The following is a 27,097-nucleotide window of genomic DNA, read 5'->3' as shown; positions in this document are numbered from 1 at the left end:
GGAATTTAATTTCTAAATTTTAGAAATTTGATTGCACTTCAGTAGTGGTAATATAAATTATTATTATTATTCTGGGTTACCTATCTAACCTGTCTAAAATAGTGTTCTGTCAAGGATTTTAGTGGATTGTTTTACCAATAAATTATTATAAGATTTTTCATCCTGCCAAGAATTAAATTTAAGAGAAACATTGAAAAAATAAGTTTTTTTTGGTATGATTTAATTCATCTTAAAAAGCCAGTATCTGTGTGTTAGTAATTTTTATTTACTTTGATAGGAAAACTGGGCCTTCTCACAGCACAAGTGGTGATGGGAGAACAGTGCCGTTTTTGGCTGGCATGCCAACTCAGGACCCGAGTGCTGAATCAATGATGGTGCTGTCCATTTGCTCCACTCTGTTCCAAATCACTCTGAGTCCATCTTTCAGCTGAAATCCCTGCCGAGATGTGCTGTTATGCAAGAGGTTACATTTGGGGATTAGCACATCATTTTCAAGGGTAGACGTCAAGAATCCAATGGCGTTTATAGGTCACAAATCCCATGCAGTTGTTATGTGTATACATGCAACAAAAGGATGATACTGCACGTTTGTCATGTTGACAACATTCTCTGTATCTTTTTTTATTGCATTTAGCTCCAGAGAGATTCCATTAGGCTGCAACTAACACTTATTTTCATCGGCTATTAACTCTCAAGTTTGTGAAATGTCCAAAAACTGAAAAACAACTTCCCAAAGCTTAAGATGACATCTTCAAATGTTCAATTTTGTTTAACAAAAAGTCCAAAACCAAAAGATATTCCATCTACAAAGATATGAGAGTTACTGCATTATCAAAATAATTTTAGATTCTTTTTCTTTTAATCAATGTAATAATAACTGAAAATATTACTTTACTTGTTAAGCATATTTCACACTGAAAAATAGAATAATAATAAAAACGAATAAAACTGAGAAAATGCATGGATAAGAGTGATCAGATTCAACTCAGCTTAAGACTTTCATTTATATATATATGTATACTTTATACTTTAAATACAGCAAATATTTTATGAAATTATATATTAATAATGCAATATTAGGCAAAAAAAAAATAGTGGGAGTCATTTTTCATTCACTTTTCAGTGTTTCAATCAATCAATGATATTTTTTCTACATTCCAAAAAATATCCAACCATCACCAACAAAAAAATCTTTTCTGTAAACATCTGTGATTTCTACCTTCAGTTTAGTTTTTCTTATTTATCTGATAGTGACGTTAATTTTAGTGCTGAAGTTCCATACGAGTCCTGCGTCCTGCTGCAGACCTCAGTTCTCTAAATTCCTTTCCACCTGACGGTTTGCCTTTGCTGCTGTACGTACATGACATACACACAGTGTGTCTGATTGGACTATTTCACGTTGGTTTCTGTGCCGTCTATCTTTGTGTCTCATGTTCAGTAATGCATGGACACGTATGTGTGTGTCACTGCCTGTGTGCGAGTCTGACTGTTGCATAAGAGGATCTGCTGCTGTCCCAGAGCTTAACTAAGGATTTAAACCTCTCTTTCTCACTCTCTCTTGCACTCTCTCTTGCTGTGTCGTCTGTCTCTCTAGCGCTCTCTGTTGCACTCTCTCTAATCTCTGTAACTGCATGTATAATGTAGGGGGCTGATGTCATTATTTGTTGAATAAGTCTGTACGTTTTCACATCGTATGTTTGCTTTATCTAGTGATGTTTGAGCAGGAAAAATTCCCTTTGTTCTTTGTGCGTATGAAGTTCCCAGAATAAATTAGCCTCCATTTTGATGACACCTGCTCACGCAAGCATGACACATAGTGACTTGTAATTCAAGCTGTTTGCTAGTAAATAATTCATCAAAATAGATAAGAAATATGAAAATTTAATGACCTGTAGTTTTGATAAATGTCCTCACTTTGTGTTGTATGTAATTCATGCCATGTGCATAGAGGATTAATGGGTTATAAGACAGGTGCTGTTTATCTCGTGGTGACATCATTCCTTGTTACTTTCACTTTAGTTATTCTTCAAAAAACTTTCTGGAAACATCCCTGTGAGAATAACAAAAGATATCAGTTCTCACCAGTTTACAGTCTGCTGACACAGAGAGGACTGGACTCACTGGTGTTCTAAAAATAAGAGTTTTGGACGAGACTCCATGAGCAGTACTTTGTCCAGCATGAAATTTTGTTGGCTGCAAACTCTTAACAGCACAAGAACATTTTGTTAAGGAAGCTGATTTGAGTGCCAATACAATATTTTATATATTTAGTTTTTTTTGTGTATTATGCAGCCCAAAAATCTTTTTATTTCTGTTGTGGTTTATAATAACATAATATCCACTATGATAATATGCAGAAAGTTAATGTTATACCTAATCTCTGTATGAAAATATTTGTCTCTTGCACACACTGTGTGGTCAGTGTTATCTATAGCGGAGCAGGAAGGGACTCAGGAGAAAAGGGCCACTTGGTCAACTAACCTGTTTGATGATTACAGCATACAGCACTTGATAGGTTAATTTCAACCTCATGTTTTTCTTTTTAGTGTCTCTTTTTGCATAATTTAACAGGCATGTTTAACCTTGTTTCCCATGTATTCTTTCGACCAGTTGACCACCCAAGTCCTTCAGTATATAACCAGTGCTTGAGATGGCCCAGCTCTATGTAAGGCTACAACTAATTATTGTTCTCATTATTGATTAATATGCAGATTATTTTTACTAGATTAATTGTTTGGTCCATGAAATATCAGAAAACAGGTCAAGCTAACATCATTTTATGTCTTGTTTTACCCAACCAACAGTCCAAAATCCAAAGAGAGTCAGTTTACTGTAAAACAAGGAAAAGCAGCCAATTCTCCAATTTGAGAAAGTGGAACGGTCAAATGTTTAGCCTTTTTGCTTGAAAAATGACTTAAACGATTAAAGGATTATCAAAATAGTTGCCGATTAATCTCTGTCTAACTGAGCACCATTACAGTTCTCTCAGTACTGCTGAGAGGTACTACCGCGGCTTATACTTTGCGTACATTTTTCTGAGAAATCATGCACATGAAAAATATCATCATTCATCAACTTGTACCCTTAAAGTTAAAATTCATGCACACAACTTTTTTTTTTTTTTTTTTTCAAACATTGCAATGCAGACTTTATATTCCAGTTTAATATGGTTTACTATGACAAAACAAACAGTAAAGTAGCAAAGACACATGTACATATTTTTATTTATTTATTTTTTGGATTTGGAATAGATAAAATAAGACTTTTGAAGATGTTACCTTGGGAAGTTAAGACGTTAAGACGGGCTATTCACTATTTTGCTGACATTTCATAATCATAGACAATGATTAATCATTTGATCAAAAAGAAATCGGTATATTAATCAATAATGACAATAATTAGAATGAATATTGTAATTGATAAAGATAATGATAATGTGACGATAGTGGTAAAGCGATGATGTTAATAAAAATTAGGATGATGGTTGAAAAAGCAGCGGTGATGATGGCACTGGTACTTACACTGCTGTGTATGATGATGATGATGAGGATAATGATGAAGATAATGAGAATGTGCTGATGAAAAATTCGTCACATTTCTTGAAGCCCACAGTGACGACCATCAGCCCAAGACCCAAATATATTTAGTTTAGTCAGAATAGACAAAAAGGAATGAAGCAAATGCTCACAATTGACAAGCTGAACTTTGGAAATGTTTGGCATTTTTGCCTGAAATTATTCATTGAATACTAGTAAAGCTGCCAATTAATTTTCCCAATAATGAATCCTTTTTGCTCTAAAGATGAGGATGATAGTGATGCTAGCAGTAGCAATAATGATGCATTTTATATTAACGTATATTCACACTTGCTATTCACATGCAACGTGGATCTTACTGGATAAGCATGTTAGTTCAGAAAAAAACAACTTTGCCTCTGTCTACTTTCTCAGGCAATCCCGACAAAAAGCTATAGACAACCTCTTCCTTCGAGTTGAGCCAATACAGCAGCATCAACTCAGATGAAGGACTTGTTATATTAGTTGAGTCTGCCAGCTCCTCCTACCTAAATTGCACACTTAGATCAGATCACAAGGGCAGAATCAAGATGATGAGAATACAGCAGGTGTAAATGCGACGTTATTAGAAAATCTTTGTCCAGATAACATATCAGATACAGCTGGTGTGATAATACCTGGAGTAAATGGGACTACAGCAATGATGTTGAGGACAGAAATGAAAATAGTGATAGAGATGGTGATGTTAATTGCTGATAATGATGAGAGCGGTTGGGAGGATAATGACTTTTTCCATGTGCACTGGTGTGTTTATTTGTGCTGGAGGAAAGTCCCCCTGCTGCAGTCACTGTTCAGCTGTCTTATTTCTCACTGGTTTACTTTCTGTTTCTCTTCTTTGTCTGTGCAGATTGACCTGGAGCCCGAGGGGAAGGTGTACGTGGTCATTGATCTGTCTGGATCCTCCACCGAAGGTAAAACAAACCACAACACACTGTTTGATTCGTGAAAAGAATCACACATGAAAACACAGGTGCATACACACATGCCTGCAGTTTCAGGATGGCACAGCACAGTCGTATGTGCTGTCGTAGAGGGCAGTACAGCAACATGTGCAAAGATGACAGTGTTTAAATGAGCAACTGTTTGTTCACCATATCAGCTTTAAAGACAATAATATCTCAGTGTTTTGTTCTCAATGTGTTTCCACTGCCCTCAAGTGGCCAAAAAAATCAGTTATTTCAGGTTTAACAGCTTACTGTGCATTGATCCTCAGCCATTACAGCCAGTTTACTGCATTAAAACCAAAGGCTAGAGAGTGCGATACAGAGATAATACACATAAAAGAAAAGGCCAAACATGAAGCTTTATGTCTTCCTTTTTTCCTAGAAAGTTATTCGTATAACTTTCTCCTTCTCTCTCCTGTCCTCTATTTCCTTCCTTCCTTCTCTATTTGTTTGCGTTGATTAAACGTGGAAACATTCAGAATATCTCTCTGATATAGCCTTTACACACACACACACACACTCACATGCTGCATGATAAGGGTGATTTTCACCTGCACCTGTGTATCTTCACACCTGGGTATAAATAGAAACAGCTCTCTGCCTTCCAGTGAAAGTGTGCATGCATATACTGTATATATGTGCCGCAGCGATCCCCAGCAGTATAACACAGTATAGTTTTTCCGTCTAAAGACGGACAAAGAGAGCAGTGGAGAGCGAAGAGAGAAGAAGGAGTAGATTCTTAAAATAGGTGAGATTGAGCCACGGATTACACACACACACACACACACACACACACACACACACACATATGCAGACTCAGGCGTGCGTGTCTTGCCCTCCTCATCGATGATTGGACACTCCGCTGTGACCTCAGGACCCACTCTCCGCCCACTCCTGAACTTCCTCTCTTAGTTCAGCAGGCTTGAGTGCTCGTCATGTTAATATATGCTGATGAAAACAAATGGTGGTCTGTGTGTGTGTGTATGTGTGTGTGTGTGTGTGCGTGTGTGTGTGTGTGTGTGCTGATAGGAGGGATGGAGAGCAGTAAGGGATGGAGAGATGGAGGGTGAGAACTAGAGGAAGAGGTGGTATTTTTAGCAGATTTATTTTTTTTCCCCTGGTGCAATCTGTTCTCTGCAGCTTCAGAGGCTGGAAGGACTCGTTCTTCTCCTTTTTTCTCCTCTTGTCTCCTCTCCATCGTTATGCATCTGTTGGTCTCAGGAGGCGAATAACAATAATCTGACCTAATCTGACCATCTGCAGTCTCTCCCTCTCTGTTTCAGAATGCCCCGCTCTATCTGTCTTAATCCTTTTCTGTATATTTTAAATGAAAAAATAAAAGATAATAAAAATAACATTGGTGATGGAGCACTTCAAATGACCAGAGTAACAGCTTCTTATGTTTCAGTACAATATATGTATTCCCTTTTAAGTATTGTATGTATGGAAATGAACAACATAGTTGTTATTGACATTTATGACGTTCAGGGCAGAATTTTCATACATACCAAACATACAAAACATACACTTTTCAAAGTTCTTTACAGACATAAAAACAAAATCTCACAGTACAGCTACAAAATAGATATATAGATATAATATAGTGCAATTAAGAAACAGAAAAAATGTTTAAAAAAGAAAGAAAAGAAAAGAAAACGTGTCAAAACAAGGCCATCGATGTTCAGCTGCTCTGTAGTGTTCAGTTTGGCATGTTGTTTCTATAGCCTAAAGAATATGTTCATCTCACCCTCCTCCAACCACCTCCTCTTCCTCAACAGGATAAAGGCCCCCTCTGCCTGGGATTTAGAAGTATCATCTAATTTTATACTGCGTTTCTGTCAGTCTAATTCTGTCGTCTTCGAGAAGACTGCCTGGGTGGGACTGATAGATGGATGTAATTTCTGAAGCCACTCTTTTCTCCCACAACCTTTTTAATTTAGCAAGCCTTGCTGCTGCATTCTCCTTAAATGTTATATAATTCCTAGTAATTACCACATGCGCCCTCTTCTTTAGCTCTATCCACATAATGGAAGATGAGTCGTTGCATTGTCAAACGCATTTATGTAAAAGAATTATAGATTACGTATCTACATGCTATAATCTCTCCAAACATATGTTAAGACGAGTTTTACTGTAAAAAGTTTGGCAATTTGATTTGTTGGTTTATGCCAGGGTTAATGTCTGCACACCAAGCCCTAAATGTTGGAAATTATATAAAACTGATTCTACTGTATTATATTCTTTTTTTGATCACTTATATTTATTTCGTTATAAGTGAACATAGAACAAGTGAGGGCTTGGATGTTGCAAAATAATCACTGAAAAGTAAAAGCGAATATGAAAATGGAATAGACGCAGTGCACTGCATGCAGGTACATTCTGACATGTAGAAACAGAACTTTCATTTTGAAGGCGCAACGTAACGATCATTTTCTCCATGCGGTGTGTAGAGTTTACAATGTTTATAAAGAGTCTCATGGTGGGAGGATTTAATTGGAGCCAGCATTTAGTAATTGCTTTTTTACTCGCAACCATGAAAATCTTTTACTGAGTCCTTTGGGTGTTTTTCCAAGGTACAGAAAGGCAAAGGAGAAGTCAAATGTTATGTCCAAAGTCTCTGCAATTAACTGCCCCACCTCCCTCCAGAAAGGCACAATGTATGGGCAAGACCAAAAAAAGTCCACAGAAATCACTTCACACACACTCCGACAAGAGGACTGCAAACCGCTTATTTTTGACTTCTGATTTGGGGTAATAAAATATTGTATTAAGAGCAGAAATCTCACCAGAATATATAAGAGAATATTTGGAAGGGGACTGATTTTTCTGAATTCAGTGTAAGCATGAACATGTTTTTTTAGTTTCTGTTCTTTTATAATTCAGTCATGATAAATAATTGCAGCTACAAACTGCAGTAATTACTGAAGTTAAAGCACTTTGAGGAGTTGAAGTTATAGTTGAAGGTAAACTACTGACAGCTGAAGCAGCAATTTCAATTACAGCATCAAACATTTCAAAATATTTCAGCTGCAGTTTAGTCGTTTTCTTAAAAAAAAAAGTGTAGCCTTTTCTCTTTTTTTTCAGTTTGGAAAGATTATTTCGCAAATGTCCCTGCAATCTTACTCAGTGTTTGAGAAACCGCTTCAGCCACACCTACTACTTAATTTCCTCTAATCTCTTCATCTTAACTGAATATTGCACAAACATGTTGACGATCTTGTTCAACAGGTGAGGAACCAAGTCAAACGTCGCTTCACCTCCTTTAAGTACACCTGATTTTGTTGTAGAAAATTTTGAATTTTCTAATCTTATTTATCTGTAACAGATTTTTGGACACCGTCCTGTCCATTGTTTGAGAAACATATTGTTAATCATTCTAATGTCGTATTTGTTTGTATCACCATCTGTAGTTTATCTTTTCCTCTTTGCTGTCTGCTCGTCGTCTACATGTTTGTGTCAGTTTCCTGTCTGTCCGTATGTGTGTGTGTTTGTTGGACGGCCATCTCCCAGTTGGTCATTCAGCAGAGCCAGAGTGCGTCTGTCTCCACGACGATCACTCTTAACTGTTGTTATGCCTCGCCACCCCTCCTTGTCAGCATGCCTGTGTGTATGTGTGTGACGTGTTGTGTGTGTCCTGGACAGATGGATGATGTATTATGTAAAACAAAGTGATCCCAATAATGGCCTGTTAAGCTGTCCCCCCCCCCCTCTCTCTCTCACCAGCACCATCATCACACACACATACACAGATACACAAAAACACACACTTTCACTCACATGCACTCCTTCTCACACACACACACACACACACACACACACACACACACACACACACACACACACACACACACAGAGTCCCTAGACAGCCTGTCTGTAATCGAACTCTGGAGAGGCTCAGCAGTAACCACATCTATAACGCACCCAGGAGACGGATGGAGGGAGATTGAAAGAAAGGCAAACTAGGACAGGAGCGCAGAGAGAAGGAGTGTGTGTGGGAGTGAGAGTGGAGGTGGTTCTCTTGTCTTAAGGTTACCCTCGGAAAGCATTTTTGTTTCCGGGGAGATGCAGAGAGGAAGGGAATGGCTGGTTGGATGGTGCTCGCTGAGGAGGAGTATTTTAATATGCTGTCCTTCGTTTTAGTGCCCACACATGAAAGTATAAATAGCATGCACACGTACGTATGCATAGGCCTGTGGTAGGTGTGGGCCGTTTGTGAGGAAGAAGGAAGGAGGGGGAAAAGGAAGATGAGAGGCCGCTGAATGATTAAACATCTTAAGCAACATGATGCAAATGATCCGTATTTGTACAATACGGCTCAGGAAACAAAATCGGACGTAAGAAAGCAACCGTCCAGTGTGTTGTGTGTGATAACTCATCCAGAAACTGACTCAGAAGCACACAAAAGTTCTGAAGTTTCTCTGTGGAGTTTGATATTTGTTGATAAACTTGTATTTATTCCCTCGACAGCCTCGGGAACCAATGAAAATGAGGAACGAGTGTTTCGAGAGAGGATTGGTCCTCGCCGGCGGCAGGGCGCCGTCCGAAGACGTGTCCATCAAGTCAATGGACACAAGTTCATGGCCACCTACCTGCGACAACCAACCTACTGCTCACATTGCAGAGATTTTATCTGGTAGGCAACATACACGCACACACGTCTATCTGACCTAACTTACCTGCTGTTATGTTTCATTAAACCAACTCGGTTGAAATGCTGACTCCTCTGTGTGTGACCTGATAGGGGCGTGCTGGGGAAGCAGGGATACCAGTGTCAGGGTGAGTACCTTTCTCTGGCAGACTCCAATTTCTCAAGTAACACTGCACATCATATATTATTAAAGTATGAGAACAGAAGAGGGATTACATGTTACTGAATGACAGCTGTGATTTTGTCACAAGCCACCATCATCCAGAGCCACAGAGGAACTACATCACATCCTCTGTAATACATAATAGGATTAAAAGTGAACATTTTCGTAGTGCGTGTTGCTTTTTGGACCATGGATGCGAACATCTTAAAGATTCAGCTGGAAGTGTTACTTAACTGACCTGTTGAGATATTTTGAGGTATTTTCATGCTACCTGGCTCAGACTCACAAAGAATTACAGTCATATTGGATGATTCTGCAGAACATGTTGGACATCCAGTGCCAATGTTCAGCACAGATGCAGGAAGTTGTGTCGTCTATGTAGTATGGTGAGAGGTAAGGGTGTGATGGATGGGCGTCTAATGTTGTCAACTTTTTACGGCTTTTCAGGCCACATTCCTGCCCAAAATGCAGCGTCTTCAGCCTCCTCCCCAAACATCAGTTTTCTACCGTTCACCTTGCCCCCCCACCAAAAATTAATAATTAACAGCACAAGAACTTTCCAGAGTTGTAAAATCCAGTCTACGTGTATTATAACCCATTGTGCAGTGTTTGGCGACTGATAAGCTTTTAAATACATTCAACTGAACGTATTATATGTCTCACCGGTACCTTAAACAACACGCACCCAAATCTATCGGTGATATTTCCCAAACCTTAAACAGTCAAGTACTTTTAGTTGTCTAAAGGCTTGTCTGCACAGCGGGCGTTTCAGCCGTGTCTGCTGTGATTCCTACAGCTGTCCACACAGGCTGCGCAACTCACGTTTCACTCACATTTTACATGCATAGCTGTGACCCAAAGAAAATTTCTATGCTTTAAATTTATTTTCTTCTGTTTTGTGTGCATAACCACAGTGAGTTTGTGTCGGGCTCTGAGCACTGCCAAAACACAGGTGACCTACATTCATTACTGTACCTGAACGCATCCTGTGGAGACACAGACAAGAATGAAGCTGCTGCTGCTGCTGCTGCTCTGTTAACGTGCTGCTCATGCTACTGTGAAGACATTGTGCTTCCTTAACCACAATTCAACCACATTGCAGCTGTTGAAATGATTAATTTGAACACTTGCATTGTAACTATTCCAGGTTTTGCAGAATCATCCAGTATTAAAGTTTGTCTGCCGAGTGGGTCATGCTATCTCTGTAACAGCTGTGATATGTGTAATGATATAAAGATATCAATAATTCAGCTGTTTTCTGAAATAGTTAGTAAGAAATCATCAATCTGACACCAGCATTCTTTTTCTTTTGAATTTAACCTCATTAATGTTATATGGGATCATTCATCTCTTCATATGTGAGGCTGCAACTGCTCAACAACTGCAAACGTTAACATTTACACACTCTTTTAAGGCTCTTGTAAATTTTAATGATATTGTTGGAGAAGATTTTGATTGCATTATTACATTTTTATATTGACATTTTATGTGGGTCAGTCACAATTAGCCGATACCTGACCCCTTTAATAAGGTCAGTATTAGCACAGATATTAAACCAGTGTATCAGATCAATGCACCCCTGGGTGCAACAGTATTACATCAGACTGGAGAATTACATCACTGGAGGACATATGGTTGTTATCGCTTTTATTCCTCTAAATTGGGGATAACTTTGGTAATAACATCACATATTTGATGTCCCTCTGTTAATCAAATTCTTCATCAAAGAAATTAACTTTAACTTTAATAAACTTTATTTGACTGAACTGAACAAGATGTGTGAGTGCCTGATGTTGTTCCTTTGCTTCCAGTGTGTACGTGTGTTGTTCACAAGCGCTGCCATGAGCTCATCATCACCAAGTGTGCCGGGATGAAGAAGCAGGAGGACACACCTGAGGAGGTACACACACACACACACACACACACACACGGAGTATGTTTTCTTTAGCTCATATGAGCTTGTTGTCTTTGGCATTTCTCACTTGCTAATAAACTGTTTATCACACATTGTATTCACAAACAGACGTAAACACACTACACTGAACCACGTTGGAGCAAATGAATATGGTCACAGACTCTCATTATTCAGGACTTTCCTGAATAAATCTGTGTAACATGTGTACACTGTGTACTTACACTTGAGCCACATGCATTATTCCTCCGATAATGCCACAGTGACCTCTTTGTAACACTGTGTGTGTGTGTGTGTGTGTGTGCGTGCGTGCGTGCGTGCGTGCGTGCGTGCGTGCGTGCGTGCGTGCGTGCGTGCGTGCGTGCGTGCGTGCGTGCGTGCGTGCGTGCGTGTGTGCGTGTGTGTGCGTCTCCCTCTGTAGGTGGGTTCACAGCGGTTCAGTGTTAACATGCCCCATAAGTTCAGTATCCACAACTACAAGGTCCCCACCTTCTGTGACCACTGTGGCTCCCTGCTGTGGGGCCTCTTGAGGCAGGGCCTTCAGTGCAAAGGTGAGTTCATGTGCAGTGGGAAATTTACAGTGTGAGAGAGACCAGTATATATATATATAGCCAGTATATGTTAATGAATTTTAACTATCTACTTTTCTCTATGCTCTATTCTACTTTTCACTATCAGACACAAGTCACAATCAGAGGGGAAAAATTACAGTTGCTGGATAATAAATGTCAACACACATGTTTGTGTGTTTCCAAGGAGGATATGATTTTTGTCCTGCTTGTCTCTTAGCAGGATCAAAAACAGATTTAAAAACATTTGCTGAGATGTTAGGTTGCATCAGCAGATCCAGGAATTTCTTTTAAAGTTTTTCTTTTTAACATTTTGAGATGTTACTTTTCTCTCATTAAGTCTCACAAAATCAGCCATGTGCATCCCATCAATATCTGTCGGTGGGTGTATAAACATTTTCCATAATTAAACAATTAGCTGAAACTGAAATCAGTCAATTAATCAATTAGTCGATAGGTAGAAAATTACTCTAGCCTCCAGCTGCTGAAAAGGCGGCATTAACTACCAATGTGTTTTTGGTGTTTTGCAGTGTGTAAGATGAATGTGCACAGGCGGTGTGAGACCAATGTAGCTCCTAACTGTGGCGTGGACGCCCGAGGAATCGCTAAGGTCCTGTCTGACCTGGGAGTCACGCCTGATAAGATCTCCAACACCGCACAGCGCAGGAGGAAGGTAACGGGTCACATTTAGTCCCACACTAATAAAAGATATTTCCACGATTAAGAAACACGAGAGCAGGAAACACAGGACAAATCTGATTGTACTGTTCAAGCAAGCGATTTCAATACACGGAGGTGCATTTGGTTCTTTTCAAAATGACTATTAGGTTTTTCTTTTCATTTCTTCTCATTACTTTCACTGCAGATGTTTTTGTTTTTAGATATACTGAATATCATTACTGCTGCACTTTCATTCCTTGCCCCTGAAATAATGAGAAACACCTGTCTACATTCTGGGACTTTCTATCTGCAGTTTTCCAGCAGTTACTATCTGTTGTATTACAACAGATACAAATAATGTTTGAGACAGTACAAAGTCAAAGTTTTCTGTTTGTCCTTAATGTTGGAATCATAATACAGAAGTGGCACAAATTAAGCTAACAACCCACCAGCACCCCCAAAGCTCACCAATTAAGTTCTACCTTGTGTGTTATATATATATACTGTACAGACATTAAAGTGGTATCATTTGCCTGCTCACGGATTTCTAATTTCTGCAGACATTGATGCACAGGAAAAATAAAACCTCATGCTTCAACTGAGATTTTAAGAAGGCATCCTTAAGGAACAATCACAGTCTCTCTCTCTCTCTCTCCCTCTCTCTCTCTCTCTCTCTCTCTCCTCCAGTTGACTCCAGGGCAGGACCCTCCCCAGTCTCCTCCTGAGCTCTCTCAGACTGAGGAGAACAGCTTCAGCCAGCCAGCTGTCCCCACCTCCCCCTCACAGCAGGGTAACACTGAGCACAACACACATAAACACACACCATCAAAAAACACAGATTTTACACAAACAGACAGAGATTTCAAAGCCCTTCGAGATGCGTTCTTAGCTGCATGTGGTTTTAATGTGTTAATTTTACCAGTAAGAGGTAGTATTTCCATTTCAGGAATAATATTGTTGCTCCTTTTAAAAGATAAATTCTTGTCCTTGTAGATATAAGACTAAAGTTGAATTATCTAAGAATTATCCCCCACCGCCCACTACCATTTGGTTGTCTCAATTAGTCATCGTCCTCTCACACTTTTGGAAGCTGAGAAATAAAAGTTAACTTTCTCTTTGTGGAAGGATTCCCATTTTTGTTTTATCGAGCCAAACGTCGATGACAGCAACACCGGCCGCTGGTCAGAGATGCTGTAACTGAATCATCCCAGGTTTCAACAGAGGATGTGATCATCATTATTTAAAGTTTACAGAAAAGTAATCGGTAACAAATAGTGAGACACATTTCTTAAAAAAGAAAAAAAAAAACTTTTTTGCATAACAAGCTGAACACTGACATGAAAAAAGACAGTCGGCCTGTTTTCACTGATGTCTGATCTGCTTTTCCGATGACACCCACAGACTTGGCAGAGTTAGATCGCCTGCAGGACTCGCTGTCACTCGACCAGCAGGGACCCCAACACTCCTCCTCCTCCTCTTCTTCCTCCTCCTCCACCACCTCCTCTTCCTCCTCGTCCTCCTCCTCGGCAGCCAGGGAGAACGGACAGATCCAGAGGAGGAGCCTCAAAGACTTCAACTTTATCAAGGTTCTCGGCAAAGGCAGCTTCGGCAAGGTGCGACGATACAGAGGAGGCGTTTGTGGGGAATGTTTATTTGTTTACTGCTCATTATAGTCATAATTGAAACAGTTTATCTGTTCTTTTAACACTCCGTCCATCAGGTTTCCCGTTATTTATAACTGCTGAATTATCAGGAGATGGCAGCAAATATCAGCAACCAGCAGAGACCAGTTCACGTGTGAATTACTTTGTGTGGAGTCAGCTGTTACTCTTCTATTTCTATCTCAGACTCTTATTTCAAAATTTTACAATGTTACTGGGAAACAAACAAGAAATTAGGAAAATGCAGTTACTGTATGCTCAATATTAAACTGCACTAATCAATGTTTTTATATTAACAGATGATGAAATGGCTGTTTAGTCTCAAAGGAGTTGATTTTAGCAACAGATCATCTCTTGACTACAGAGAGTTTTAGCATCTTTCAGCCAGTTTTTTGTTTTATTGAGTGAACCAAAACTATTGTTTAGATTTCACTGCTCTCATTAGTTCTATTTTAGTTTTAGTTCTATTAAGTTTTCAGCAAAAAAGCTCCTATAAACTGACTGTAAACTACCTGAGCAGCACCAAACAGCTGACAGACAAAGTTAGCGACCAGCTGGTGAACGTTGATCAGCTAAAAGAGAGTCTGAAGTGGAACAGAGCTTAAAAGAGAGAATTTATGTTCACAAAATAGCTAGTACCAGTATTTGCTGCTTTAAAGAGCATCTATTTAAATCAATCATGACATATTTTACAACATAAACAAGATGCAGCGTTTCGGAAGCCATCTTCTTCAAATCATCATCAGTCTTCAGCAGCTCAGATAGGAGCGAATAATGTGATACATGATAGTACTTATCATCATTATATAAATGATCAGCTTCGATAATGTGATTGATAATGTAATAATGTGATTTTTTTTAAAGGCTGCATATCCTCTTACCCACAATAAGATATGACACCATGGGCTGCAAAAACTTAATTGAAACATTCACACATCTGGTAACCATTTATCCACCTGTAGTTCAACAACCATTTCCGTGCTGATTGGAGAATGCTGACGTTAAAGATCTGTTAACACTTTTTATCTTGATAATCAAAAAAACACACAATTTATGCATTCATTTATAAGGAATTCACTCATTCCCCTCCCGTGTTTTATTTCTTATCCAGGTGATGCTGGCGGAGCTGAAGGGGACGGAGGACGTTTACGCGGTCAAAGTTTTGAAGAAGGACGTGATCCTACAGGACGACGACGTGGACTGCACCATGACCGAGAAGCGCATCCTGGCCCTCGCCCGCCGACACCCCTACCTCACCCAGCTCTACTGCTGCTTCCAGACACGGGTAGGATCACCACACAGCATCAACACACACACACACACACACACATATGATCGTGCATTTCTGTTTCCTCATTCTCATATCTCCTTCTCTCTCTCTCTCTGTCCCTCTTTATAGGACCGTTTGTTTTTTGTAATGGAATATGTGAATGGCGGAGACCTGATGTTCCAGATTCAGCGATCCAGGAAGTTTGATGAGTCTCGCTCTCGTTTCTACGCTGCTGAAGTCACGTCAGCCCTCATGTTCCTGCATCGTAACGGAGTCATCTACAGGTAAATGCAGCCTCATTTTGTTAATACTGACAAAGCTGATAAAAAACACCACGAGCAACAAATATCTAATAGTTCCTTCATAATATTCATATTGTTTTAGAAGTGAGAGTTTGATCAATTATTTGAAAAACTTTTAGGCTTTTAGACTATTACGGAAATTTAGAAATGTTTCCTTTTACCAAGAACATACCAGAAGGTGTATGACAATATATTTCACTCTTTAATTGCATTACGTGACGGTTCTCAAGTTGTTGTTTTTTTACATTGCATGCTCACTTCTCCCAGCAAGCCCAACTGTCAAGGAAACCAGATGGAGCCAATTCTCTCTCTGTGTGTGTCTTTCTCTCCAAGGGATCTGAAGCTGGACAACATCCTGTTGGACGCAGAGGGACACTGTAAGCTGGCAGATTTCGGCATGTGCAAAGAGGGCATCATGAACGGAGTGACCACCACCACCTTCTGTGGCACGCCTGACTACATCGCCCCTGAGGTGAGCTGAACGGTGGTAGATTCTCCCTTGGTCCCTATAAGTTAATTTACTTTAGTAAATAATAAATGAAGTTGATTTACTTAAGTACTGTAATTAAGTTTTACGTTACTGGTAGCGCTGCAACTAACAGTTAATGGTTTTATCATTTAGTCCAGAAAATAGTCAGAAATACCCAACCCAGTCTCGTCAAATCCAAGTCAACATACTCTGTAGAAGAAGAAGAATTACTTTGTTAATCTCCTCGGACAATATATCTAGTCTACAACTAAAAGATTTTCAGTTTAATATATTAAACACTAAGAAAACCAGCAAATATTTTCATTTTAGAACCTGGAACAAGAGACTTCTGGTTCTTGTACCTCCAACAACAAGTGAAGACATGTTTTTTTTTTCCCATTTTCTTTTAATCCTTTGTCTTTTTCTGTCTTTTAATCCTTTTGTCTTTCCTTTGATCAAAAATCTCAAAAGATGAAATCCCACAAACTGGAAACATAAACATTTCTATATAAATATCTACTTTTTCTTTTACATTTTACTATCATCCTTCTTTCACTTTCTTTTCTCACAACCAAACTGTGATAAACTTTGGAAGTTATTAAGTTAAGTGTTTCTTGAGAATTCTTGTGCACAAACATTGTAGTGACGTATTTCCTGCTTGTTGATCATCAGTGAACGGAGGACTTGGGAGCCTGTTGAGTTTTATAATCAAATCTTTTGCAGTGGTAGTCCTGTGTTATGGTATTTGAACCATGTCATGCTGTTGAATCCAGATCCTGCAGGAGCTGGAGTACGGAGCCTCTGTGGACTGGTGGGCTCTGGGGGTGCTGATGTATGAGATGATGGCCGGACAGCCTCCGTTTGAAGCAGATAATGAAGACGACTTGTTCGAGTCGATTCTGCACGACGACGTCCTCTACCCTGTGTGGCTCAGCAAAGAAGCTGTGTCAATACTCAGAGCGGTACGCGTCGTCTCTCCACCTCTGTCAACTTTTCCTTTATTGTATTATTTTAGTTTGAAGAGCTATAAAGTTCTCTTCAGGAATGCATCTCATCTTCTTCAGCAGTGATGCCTGCCGACTCTTTAAGGCGTCCAGGGCAAAATGAAGAATAGTTTGATTTGATCATATTTTAATTCAGTAGATTTTATCCCAGTCAGATTATGCACTTTATGAAAGTGGCCTGGATCTTTTTGTGAGTAGATTTTTAGACAAAACCTTTCCAGTAATCATTTATGTGATGATTTTAAGGTCAAAAGCAGTTAAAACTGGACTGAATTTGATTGAAAAGGAACGTCTTAGTTACACAAAGCCACAGTGTGTGACTCTCATGTATTACCGTTACATTCGAGTCATGCAATTTCTGAAAAAGTAAATATGCAGTGATTTTTTTGAAAAATCACGGTTGTTTAACAACATTTACTGCTCTCCTGAAGGCATTTTCAGATTCATTAAAGAATGAACAAAAATCTAATGATAACACATGTATAAACTGGGGAGAGGTTACATGTAACTGTTGCTTCAGAATAGTTTAAAAGGCCAGATTTGAAGGTTGATATGCAGTCGTTTGAATGCTGCTGCAACAGATGTCTAAAAAGCTCACTTTTCAGCCAGATGTGGACAGGTTTTAACCCAGATATCTACATACCTTTTCACCTGCAAATCACCATGCTGCGTAATGAAATGGGGCGTGTGTGACCTTCAAAACTTTATTTGGGAAAGATTACACTTGCCAAATGGTTTTGCTCAAGATTTTTAGGTGTTCATCATTGTCCCATTGTCCTGCTTTTGTGGTCACGCTATCATTCATGTTTCTATCCTCAGAGCTGCACACGAACAGCTCAAGTGCACTTAACACAGAGGTGTTATGATTCACTTTGCTGTGATACTGAGAGGAATAAAAAAGTCAGCCAAAGAGGTCAAAGTAATAACAATGCGATCATAAAACCACAGTAGATCACAAAGTGCTCTTACACTAGTGAACAGACAACAGAACAAAAGAGAAACCGCTTTCAGTCACAGTAAATAACACCAGCACTCTACTGACCTGCCACGAGGCCTCTTTGTTTGTACCATCCACAGAGCCATTAATGCCTCAGCTCTATTATTAGCACTTAAATGCTTTTTGCGCAACCCCTCGTTCTGCTGCTGTCCTCGTCATTTTTATGGATGAAACCACAGCTAAAAGAGGGTGGTTTTCAGACAATAAAATTTCAAATCAAAAGTCTATATTTTGTGTGTGTGTGTGTTTGTGCGTAGTTCATGACCAAGAACCCGGCCAAGCGTCTGGGCTGTGTGGTGAGCCAGGGCTGCGAGGAGGCCATCAAGACCCATGCCTTCTTCAGAGAGATCGACTGGGTCCTGCTGGAGCAGAGAAAAGTCAAACCACCCTTTAAACCCCGGATTGTAAGAAACTCACACACACACACACACACACACACACACACACTACACGAACATGCATAAGCACAAGCACAAGCACACACTAATGTTTTCCATCCTTACACAACTGCAAATCTGGCAAAACTGTGAGCTGTGAGGAGGAGATTCATATATCCTTCATTTTACGCTACAACTCTCATCCAAAAGTTGTTTTGTCCTGCAGCAAGAACACTTACGTTTGCAGTTTGCTGTAAAACAAGGTCCTCTTGTGGCAAGAACAGATAATGTAGCAAGGTCCCTCAAAATGATAATAATAACAGTAAATATATATCTCATAATCTAATTTTCAAGCAGATTTTTGTGTTGTATACTTTTTTAACATAAAATAAATAGCAATAAATTAGAGGCTGCGTATCTAAAGTTTGCTAACATTAGCTAAGCTACCAGTCACACCAGGCCAAGTAAGGACTGTAGCAGCAAAAGTGTTTTACATTGAACCGTAGTGTGTTTTTTGCGTGTGAATCCAACTTTTCATTAGTAAGAGGAACCCTGTGTTATTTTTTTCTTGCTTTAAATCATCACTTTGCTCATTCCTGGCTGTATTTGATTTCGTGGAGTTCTTGTATTGCTGTTTCCTGTAAAGACAAAGTTAAACACAGAAGTTTGGCTTATTGCTGTCAAATAAAAGGAAATTGTAGAGCTGTATGTCTGAGGAACTAAGATTATCCAGAATTTCACAATAAAATGCAAATGAGATTAATCTTTCAAACATCTCATGGGTGCCCATCCTGCTGTAGAATGACTTGGAAAACATGTAGGCAACTGTATGTACAGGTGTGTGTCATATTCACAGAAAAGGCAGCAAGTGGTCAGAAGGTGTCGCTCTAATGTCACTTTTAAAGCACTAGTAAGATTTCTTCCTCTGACGTCCTTCCCGTGTGTGTGTGTGTGTGTGTGCACCTTTGCAGAAGACCAAGCGAGATGTGAATAACTTTGACCAGGACTTCACCAAGGAGGACCCCGTGTTGACGCCCACGGATGAGGCCATCATCCGACAGATCAACCAGGAGGAGTTCAAAGACTTCTCCTACTGCGCCCCCGAAGAGACGCAGACCTAACACACACACACACACACACACACACACACACACACACACACACACACACACACATGCTTACACACACTGATCCAACAACACTAAAACTGGCACGCACATACGCACATATTGCTGACTCTCATACATGTGTAGAACCATAAAACCCTTTACAAAACACACACACACACACACACACTCAGAGTCACTCCTTTACTTTGAAGCTATTGGTTGTTGTTACTTTTGGAATATTCTTTACTTGCATTGTGTTGTTCTTGTTGCCTGGGTTTATTATGAATATAAATATGAATATGACTATGAATATAAATATGAATATACACACCTGCACATGCTGTCACACACATTTCCACGTGCACACTTTTAATGCAGATTTACACACAAACGCAAACTACAATCCCGCGTTTCACTCTCACTCTCACTCTCACTCTCACACAACCGCACAAGCTCAGACAACCAAACACACACACACACACATACATGCACACATTTACACTGCTTCTCTCCCCAGCACACATGTGGACTGTACAGTAGGTGCTGGGTGCAGAGGCCTGTATATAGCCTGTGTTGAGTGGCTGTATTGTGTTGGTATTGTCTGTTAGTAAAGGAGAGTCGTGGCGCATGGACAAGCACCCTACCTGTGTTATTACTGTCCTTATTGTGGACCAGTTAGGGCCAAATACCCTTTGTGCAATACCCTGACTATCTATATATTTTATGGTTTTGTTTCTTCATGTGTTCATTTTGTCTTTTTTCTCCTCAAAATGTGTGTTTTTTGTTTTTGTTGAGGTTGGATTGCGCATGATTGCTCTCATCTTCCAACACACTCGCTCGCTGTCATCCCGTTTCGTGTGCATATAATGAATGTCGGGTTTACAAGTTACAGGCTATTGAACTAATTATGTGGAGCAGAGTGTTACAGACGGCCTGTGTAGCAGTTAAAAGCCCGATTTCAGCTATTTCATCCATCTGCTAGTTTCGGAGTCCGTGTCTGTGCTGCCGGCGTGAACGTGCCGGCCTGATGGCGTTTAATTTGTCGTGAATGTACGTTTTCGTATGTGCGAATGCTTGATTTTATTTTTTTTCCTTCCTGTCTATGTGTGACTTTTTGTCTTCAGCATTTCTGTTTCTAGAGTTACCATCAGTGTTTTCAGCCCCCCTTTCCTTCCCCTGTCCTCCAAAGCACCAATTCCCCTTTCCCATCTCCAGCAGTCGTCTCACTCAGCCAAAACCACTTGCTTTTCTGACTTGCTTTTTTTCAAGAATGGCTTTTCTTTCTTATTGCTCTCTCTCTTTTTTATTATAATTATTATTATTATTATTGTAAAGTGTATCTGGAAGAAACCTTTGTGTATAATACTATAACTATACTATCATAGGTCTGTTACAGCCGGATGAAAAGAAATGTGGAAAACCAGCAGCTGAATTACCTCTCATTTCAAACACACACACACACACACACACACACAAAAACACCACATACAGACTCTCTCCTTTGCCCCCTCCCTCTTCTTCTCACTCTCTTTCTTACAGACACACACACACATGCACACACAGAGAAGGACTGTTGTCGCATGTACTGTACAGTGATCTGAAGGCGAGCTGGTTGCTCTGTGTGCAGTAGAGTCGGTGTGTAGTGAAGCTTTGTGCACCCAGGGGTAGGGCTGTTCCTGGTCACACTATCTTACTCTGTGCCAAAATGTAGTGCAACAGCCGGGCTAGTCCTGTCTGGTCTGATTCCAATAAAACACTGAGCTGTCTACATCACTCTCAGACTCCTCTGTGTCTTTCCTTCCTTGTTTGTGTGTATGCGTGTGTTTTTTATCGATTCTCGCTTGCTGCTGTTAAGAGGCAGATCTGATCTGTGGGATGCTTCAAAGTTAGTGTGAGAGAAGAGGAGAGCAGAGGGTGGAGTGTAGAGAGAGGGAGGACGGGGAGGGGAGGGTGATGCTTTTCCTGGCCAGCTGACCTATCATCACGCTCAGTCTTGGAGGCCTGTAGGTGATGCGTGCAGAGGGGAGGGGAAACACTTGCTGGAGTCTGCTCAAGTCATCTGTGCTGCGGGGTTCACTGGCCTGGTGACATTTGGCACCACTAATTGCCTCCCTGATTAATTAGGCTACCTGTGATTGTGCAAATTGTAGCGGGGAGATTCCCTGCTGTGGTGTGAGCTCCTGCTGCCGCCATCTCTTTTTGTCTGACTTCACTGTGGGTCCGGATGGAGACGCCTGTTGGACGCGATGACAGCTGACAAGGAGAAGAGAAGGTGAAACTGCATGTTGCTTTGCACACTTTTTATTAACCATCTTCATTGTGTATCTGGTATGTTTTTGATGGGGTTTTTTTTGTAAAAGGGTTTTGATTGGATTGTTTTTTTGCCAGTTTGGTCAGTAACTGAGGTGATGTGGTGAACCCAGACATGGTGTTGTGGCCGCGCTGGGCATCTTGATAACTTGAATCTTGACCACAATGCACGACTGCCCTTCCTCATATAATCATCGCCGGTAGAGGAACTACTCAAATCAGTTAAAAGCAGTAAAAAATAACAAGGCTCCAGTGGAAAAATACAAGTAAAACTCTGAAAACTCTGCAACTGCAATCCAAATCTCAAGCCTCATATTGGAGATTTCCTAACTCACCAGCATCATCTTAGCTGAAGTATGCTTCCCTAAATGTTGAGAAATTCTCTGCAACCGTTCAGATAATGGCAAAGAGGTGCTATGTCGTCAAAACTGAAATGTGACAGTTTTTCTTAGTTCCTGCAAATTTTGGGATTAGATTACTTCAGTACAGTACTACAGTAAAAAGAACAGTTATTGTTACCTTACTACAGCACTCTACATTTACCTTTAGTAACTAGTATAAGAAAGTTAACAAAAACAAACACAATAGTCCCCAAATGTGTTTAGTACTTTTGTTGAGCTCAGCAATTACTACAAAAAGTTGAGTTGGAATTTCAACTTGGAATTGGAATTGGAATTTTTTTTTTTTCCTGACCTCTGTCCTCTGCAGGGCGATCAGCCGCGAGGCAGCCAGGAGGAGACGACGGGTGGAGTCTGATGTGTTTGGAGATTTATCTCGTCTGCTGCCGCTCCAGCCTTCCGTCAGAGCTCACCTGGACAAGCCCTCAGTCATTCGCCTCACCCTCAGCTACATACGCATGCACACACTGCTCTTAGGTACCAACATCACACACATTGGGGGGGGGGGTTCATCTATACACAAACATACAAACATCTAACACCATCACAGGTCACTGCATTAGGAAAAGAATGCTTTATATAGTATAAAGTATATATTTTACATACTTTGCTGCATAAGTTTTAAATACTGAGATAAAAGGTTATATGGAAAGAAAAGGAGACAGCATAAAAATGTCTGTTTTAAAGTTGAGGGCACATAGAAAATATAAAATATAACTGTTGATATTCTTTCCTGAGCCACTGACCACAGTTATCGTAAAGAAAGTACTACACGTCATAACACACACACACACACACACACACACACACACAGCATTCACAAGTACAACCAACACACCACATCCTTTGTTCATAGTTCTCATGAATACTGAACCCACCCAAACTATAGAATAGAATAGTTTCCCATGAAAGGAACTATTTTTCACAGTTTCGCAGTTTTGTTAAATTCCAACAGTAAGACAATCAATAAAATCAGCTGCTTTCTTACGCTGTTTCAGGCAACACTGGGACAAAAGCAGATGCCAGTCATGCAGTAAAATGTGGTCAACTTGAAGATGGAGGACGTGACGAGAAGGACAAAGAAGCGGAGGAAGCAGATTCCTCGGAGGACACAAGCATGTACCTGAGGACCCTGGAAGGATTTCTGATGGTTCTGTCCACTGAGGGAGACATGATCTACCTGTCTGACGACGTCAGCAAGTACATGGGCTTGACACAGGTGCACAGCACCCCCCCAACACCCAAACACACCCACAAACACATATATATATATATATATAAATGATATAATGGTTTACATTTACATTATATTCTCTGACAGACTGAGCTGATGGGACACAATATTTTCGAGTTTACTCACCCTTGTGACCACGAAGAAATCAGAAATAATCTGCGTCTTAAAGCAGGTGTGTGTACGTGTGTGTGTGTTGTATATCCTGTGGTTGTGTGTCGACTGTTTAGAGTTTATCCATGCAGCTCATTAAATTGCTCATTTTTTAGAGGAAGTTTGGTGCGGTGCAAAGAGGGACTTTGTTATCAGGATAAAAAGTGCTCTGACACACAGGGGAAGAAGCGCCAACGTCAAGTCGGCTACGTGGAAGGTTGGTTAGAAACAATAACAAATTCATACTTTTGTATTTCTTTTCCTGTAAATTCACAACATTTTGACGCAGAAACCAGAAAGTTTCTGATGATATTTATTTACGAGATTTTAATCTGGTTTTAGGTTCTCCACTGTCAGGGCCGAGTGAAAGTGTGTGTGGCCTCGTCTTCAGTTTCCTGCCTGCTGCTAACCTGCCAGCCTCTGCCCCTCTCACACACACTCCTCAGCACACACACCTTCACCAGCCAGCATAGCATGGACATGAGGTTCACATACTGTGACCAGAGGTGATTTACACAAACTTCTACACATACACTTGACAGCACACACACGCATATACAAGTGAGTTAGTGTATTTGAAGATATCATGTTATGTATATGTATATTACACTACGTCCAAGTGGACGTGTTACTCTGCTCATGTTTTACTTTAACAAAGTGGTGCAAGAATGAATTTAGGGTTAAAAGTATCATTTGAAAAAGCACTGCGTATTAAATGCACACTGGATGACTTTTATTTCCATGTCATGTAATAAGGAGGAGATGATATTTCATTTTACAGTGTTGAGAGTTATGAAATTATTAAGAAGATTATAAATTTTTTAAAATTTGATTCAGTGCTGCACTGATTTTTGTTCCACTGTTTTAACCATATATATAAAATACTGTATATATGTATATGTGTGTGTGTGTGTGTGTGTGTGTGTGTGTGTGTGTGTGTGTGTATATATATATATATATATATATATATATATATAACAAAAAGAAGAATACTTGTTTTTAATTTTTTATTGTTGAAACCTTTTAAACCTTTAAAACCCCCTAAAACCTTTTAACCCCCCCTATGATTCCTGCTATGCAGCCAAACATTATTCAAAACCCCTGGAACGTATAGATCTCAAATTTTTCCTAAGATATCAGATGTGTGAAGCTGAATTTAGGTGGAAAATGTGCATAAATTGATGCACAACACATCCAGAAGTGCTTCCATTTCATCAACTGATGCAGCCACTGAAGAGATTGACGACTGAAGTTGAATATTTCTCTCAGTGTAAACATCATGTAGCTTCCTTGAAGAGCTTAAACAAGCTGACGCAGAATATGTGACATTGTTAGAGATGTGAGATGAGATAATGTTAACATCACTCAAGCTACTTAACAGGAAACAAAAGAAATCCGGATTTTAAGGGGTTAATTTAGCGTGACAAAGATGAAAAAATCATTCAGAACTGTGACTGTTACTTCTTACTTCTTCTGTTACTTCCCTTTTTACCTTCCCCCTTTTTGAAAAAAATCGTCCCTATGACTGCATAATATCTGTGGACCTACAACTTGTTGTTATAACTGCTGAATGAGTAAAACTAAATATATTGATAGTTCAGTGTGCTTCAGTTAAGTAGTTGTAAAGAGCTTACACATAAAACAGCTTATTTGATGACTAATTCATTAACATATACTCAGATGATGCTTAAAGACTGAATTGTCAGGCAGTATCTTGTCTTTTGGTTTGTGTTTTTGCAGAGTGACTCAGCTTTTAGGTTACAGTACTGAGGAGCTGCTGGGCCGCTCCATCTACAACCTCTGTCACACACTGGACACAAACTGTTTGACCAAACATCATCTGAACTGTAAGTAGTGATGCACACACACACACACGCACATTACACACATGTAAATACCTATAGTTTCCCCTCTCTCCCCCTCTCTGCAGTGTGTTGTAAGAGTCAGTCAGTCAGCGGTCAGTACAGGATGCTGGTGAGAGGTGGAGGTTACGTCTGGGTGGAGAGTCACAGTGCCGTCATCCCCAGCAACCGACACTCCAAGTCGAGACGCAGCGTCCACCAGCCGCTCTGCATCCTCTGTGTTACCTATGTCCTCAGGTGTGTGTATGTGTGTGTGTGTGTCATTAAGTCATTAGGAAGGCACTGTTGGTCCACCACTTAAGTCATGACAGAAAAATGTCTGGAAGTGTCTGATGGTTTTTGTACAGACATTCGTGTTCACAGGAGGATGAATCCTGCTGACTTCCTCCTCTAGCGCCACCATGAGATTGATATTTCTCATCAACTGTTGCCATGAAATTTGGCGCAGACATTAATGTCGCCCTCCAGATGATTTCTAATCCTGACCGTCCATGTAGCGGCATCATCAAATCAAATTTGATTTGATTTCTAACCAAATGCCTACAAATACAATGACATTTCCATCATCCTCAGCTGTGTGTTGTGTTTAGTGCTAGTTAGCGAATGTTTCAACTAAGAAGTTGAACCTGGTAAATATTATACATGCTAAATGTCAGCATGTTGACATTTTGTATTTTGAGCACGTTTGCCTGCTGGTGTTAGCATTTACATTTTTAAAAGCAGTTTCTGGTGCTAATATATTACAGTGCAACGGAAATGTAAATAATAATATTGTAAAGAGATTTTTCACTTTTAACTGTGACTGATTACCAACCTAAAAGAATTCAGTGTTTGTGTCAACAGTAGCATATGAAGCTAACAGCTTGTGTTTTTTTTTAATAATCACTTGTTAAATGGTTGAAAGTTAAAAAAAAAAGAGTTAAAGGACTAAGTTTGATCCCATAAACTAACACGACTGAAGCTGTTTCGATGCTTCACAGTGAAGCCTGTTGTAGGTGATTTCAGTATAATTCTGAGTATTGTTATTTAGAAATGGTTTCATGCTGTTATGCGTGTGTGTGTCTCACAGCGGAGTGGAGAAGCCGTCCATGCAGCTTTCTTTGGACCAGGCGGCCCAAAGATATTTTAGCTGAAACCGGAGCTTGAAGAACCTTCGTCGTCTAAAGAAACAACAACAGTTTCCTCGACCTCCGTCTTTAAATTCTCATCAGTTATTTTCATTGATCGAACTTCTATTAAATATAAAACTTTCTGAATCAAAATAACTTGCTGTGCATTTGTGTCAACCGCTGATGCATAGTACTTGGATGTAGCTTGAAATATTTGAGCTGTAAGAGCTGTTGTTTGCCACCAGACAATTAAACCAAACTTTGGGGAAATCCTGTTTATTTTAAGGAGGTTGTAGCATCAGATGAGTGGTGATAGTTCAGGCAGACAGCTTGTCACAAAAGCTGTTTTTTAAGCTTTTTTCCTTCACTGTTCA

General features: G+C 39.9%; 2 protein-coding genes across 2 annotated transcripts in view; both read left to right on the top strand.

Annotated features, from left to right (window-relative positions):
- The window catches only part of prkcea (protein kinase C, epsilon a), a 34,492-nt gene extending 13,059 nt beyond the window's left edge, over positions 1-21,433 (top strand). Inside the window, exons 2-15 of the mRNA XM_070851308.1 lie at positions 4,423-4,486; positions 8,987-9,152; positions 9,261-9,295; positions 11,142-11,230; positions 11,664-11,793; positions 12,342-12,484; positions 13,159-13,261; positions 13,873-14,084; positions 15,244-15,417; positions 15,532-15,686; positions 16,038-16,176; positions 16,947-17,135; positions 18,432-18,578; positions 19,523-21,433. Coding sequence (XP_070707409.1) covers positions 4,423-4,486; positions 8,987-9,152; positions 9,261-9,295; positions 11,142-11,230; positions 11,664-11,793; positions 12,342-12,484; positions 13,159-13,261; positions 13,873-14,084; positions 15,244-15,417; positions 15,532-15,686; positions 16,038-16,176; positions 16,947-17,135; positions 18,432-18,578; positions 19,523-19,672 — 1,896 coding nt within the window. The 3' untranslated portion in view covers positions 19,673-21,433. The remainder of the gene's footprint in view (positions 1-4,422; positions 4,487-8,986; positions 9,153-9,260; positions 9,296-11,141; positions 11,231-11,663; positions 11,794-12,341; positions 12,485-13,158; positions 13,262-13,872; positions 14,085-15,243; positions 15,418-15,531; positions 15,687-16,037; positions 16,177-16,946; positions 17,136-18,431; positions 18,579-19,522) is intronic.
- A 240-nt stretch (positions 21,434-21,673) lies between these two features.
- epas1a (endothelial PAS domain protein 1a) lies at positions 21,674-26,882 on the top strand. Its single transcript, XM_070851915.1, has 9 exons — positions 21,674-21,932; positions 22,679-22,845; positions 23,367-23,587; positions 23,690-23,774; positions 23,869-23,969; positions 24,095-24,258; positions 25,493-25,599; positions 25,683-25,851; positions 26,684-26,882. Exons 1-9 carry the CDS (start codon positions 21,907-21,909, stop codon positions 26,745-26,747), a joined length of 1,104 nt encoding a protein of 367 aa, XP_070708016.1. The 5' UTR covers positions 21,674-21,906; the 3' UTR covers positions 26,748-26,882.
- The last annotated feature ends 215 nt before the right edge of the window (positions 26,883-27,097 follow it).

This window comes from Pempheris klunzingeri, chromosome 20, assembly GCF_042242105.1.
Source record: "Pempheris klunzingeri isolate RE-2024b chromosome 20, fPemKlu1.hap1, whole genome shotgun sequence".
NCBI classification, from domain to species: Eukaryota; Metazoa; Chordata; class Actinopteri; order Acropomatiformes; family Pempheridae; genus Pempheris; species Pempheris klunzingeri.
This window is presented reverse-complemented; position numbering and strand designations above follow the sequence as displayed.

Excerpts from the sequence above, each read along its gene's own strand:
- epas1a (XM_070851915.1), top strand. The coding sequence starts at position 21,907 with ATGACAGCTGACAAGGAGAAGAGAAG. Across the intron at positions 23,775-23,868 it reads TAATCTGCGTCTTAAAGCAG|AGGAAGTTTGGTGCGGTGCA; the intron begins GTGTGTGTACGT and ends CTCATTTTTTAG. Across the intron at positions 24,259-25,492 it reads TTCACATACTGTGACCAGAG|AGTGACTCAGCTTTTAGGTT; the intron begins GTGATTTACACA and ends GTGTTTTTGCAG.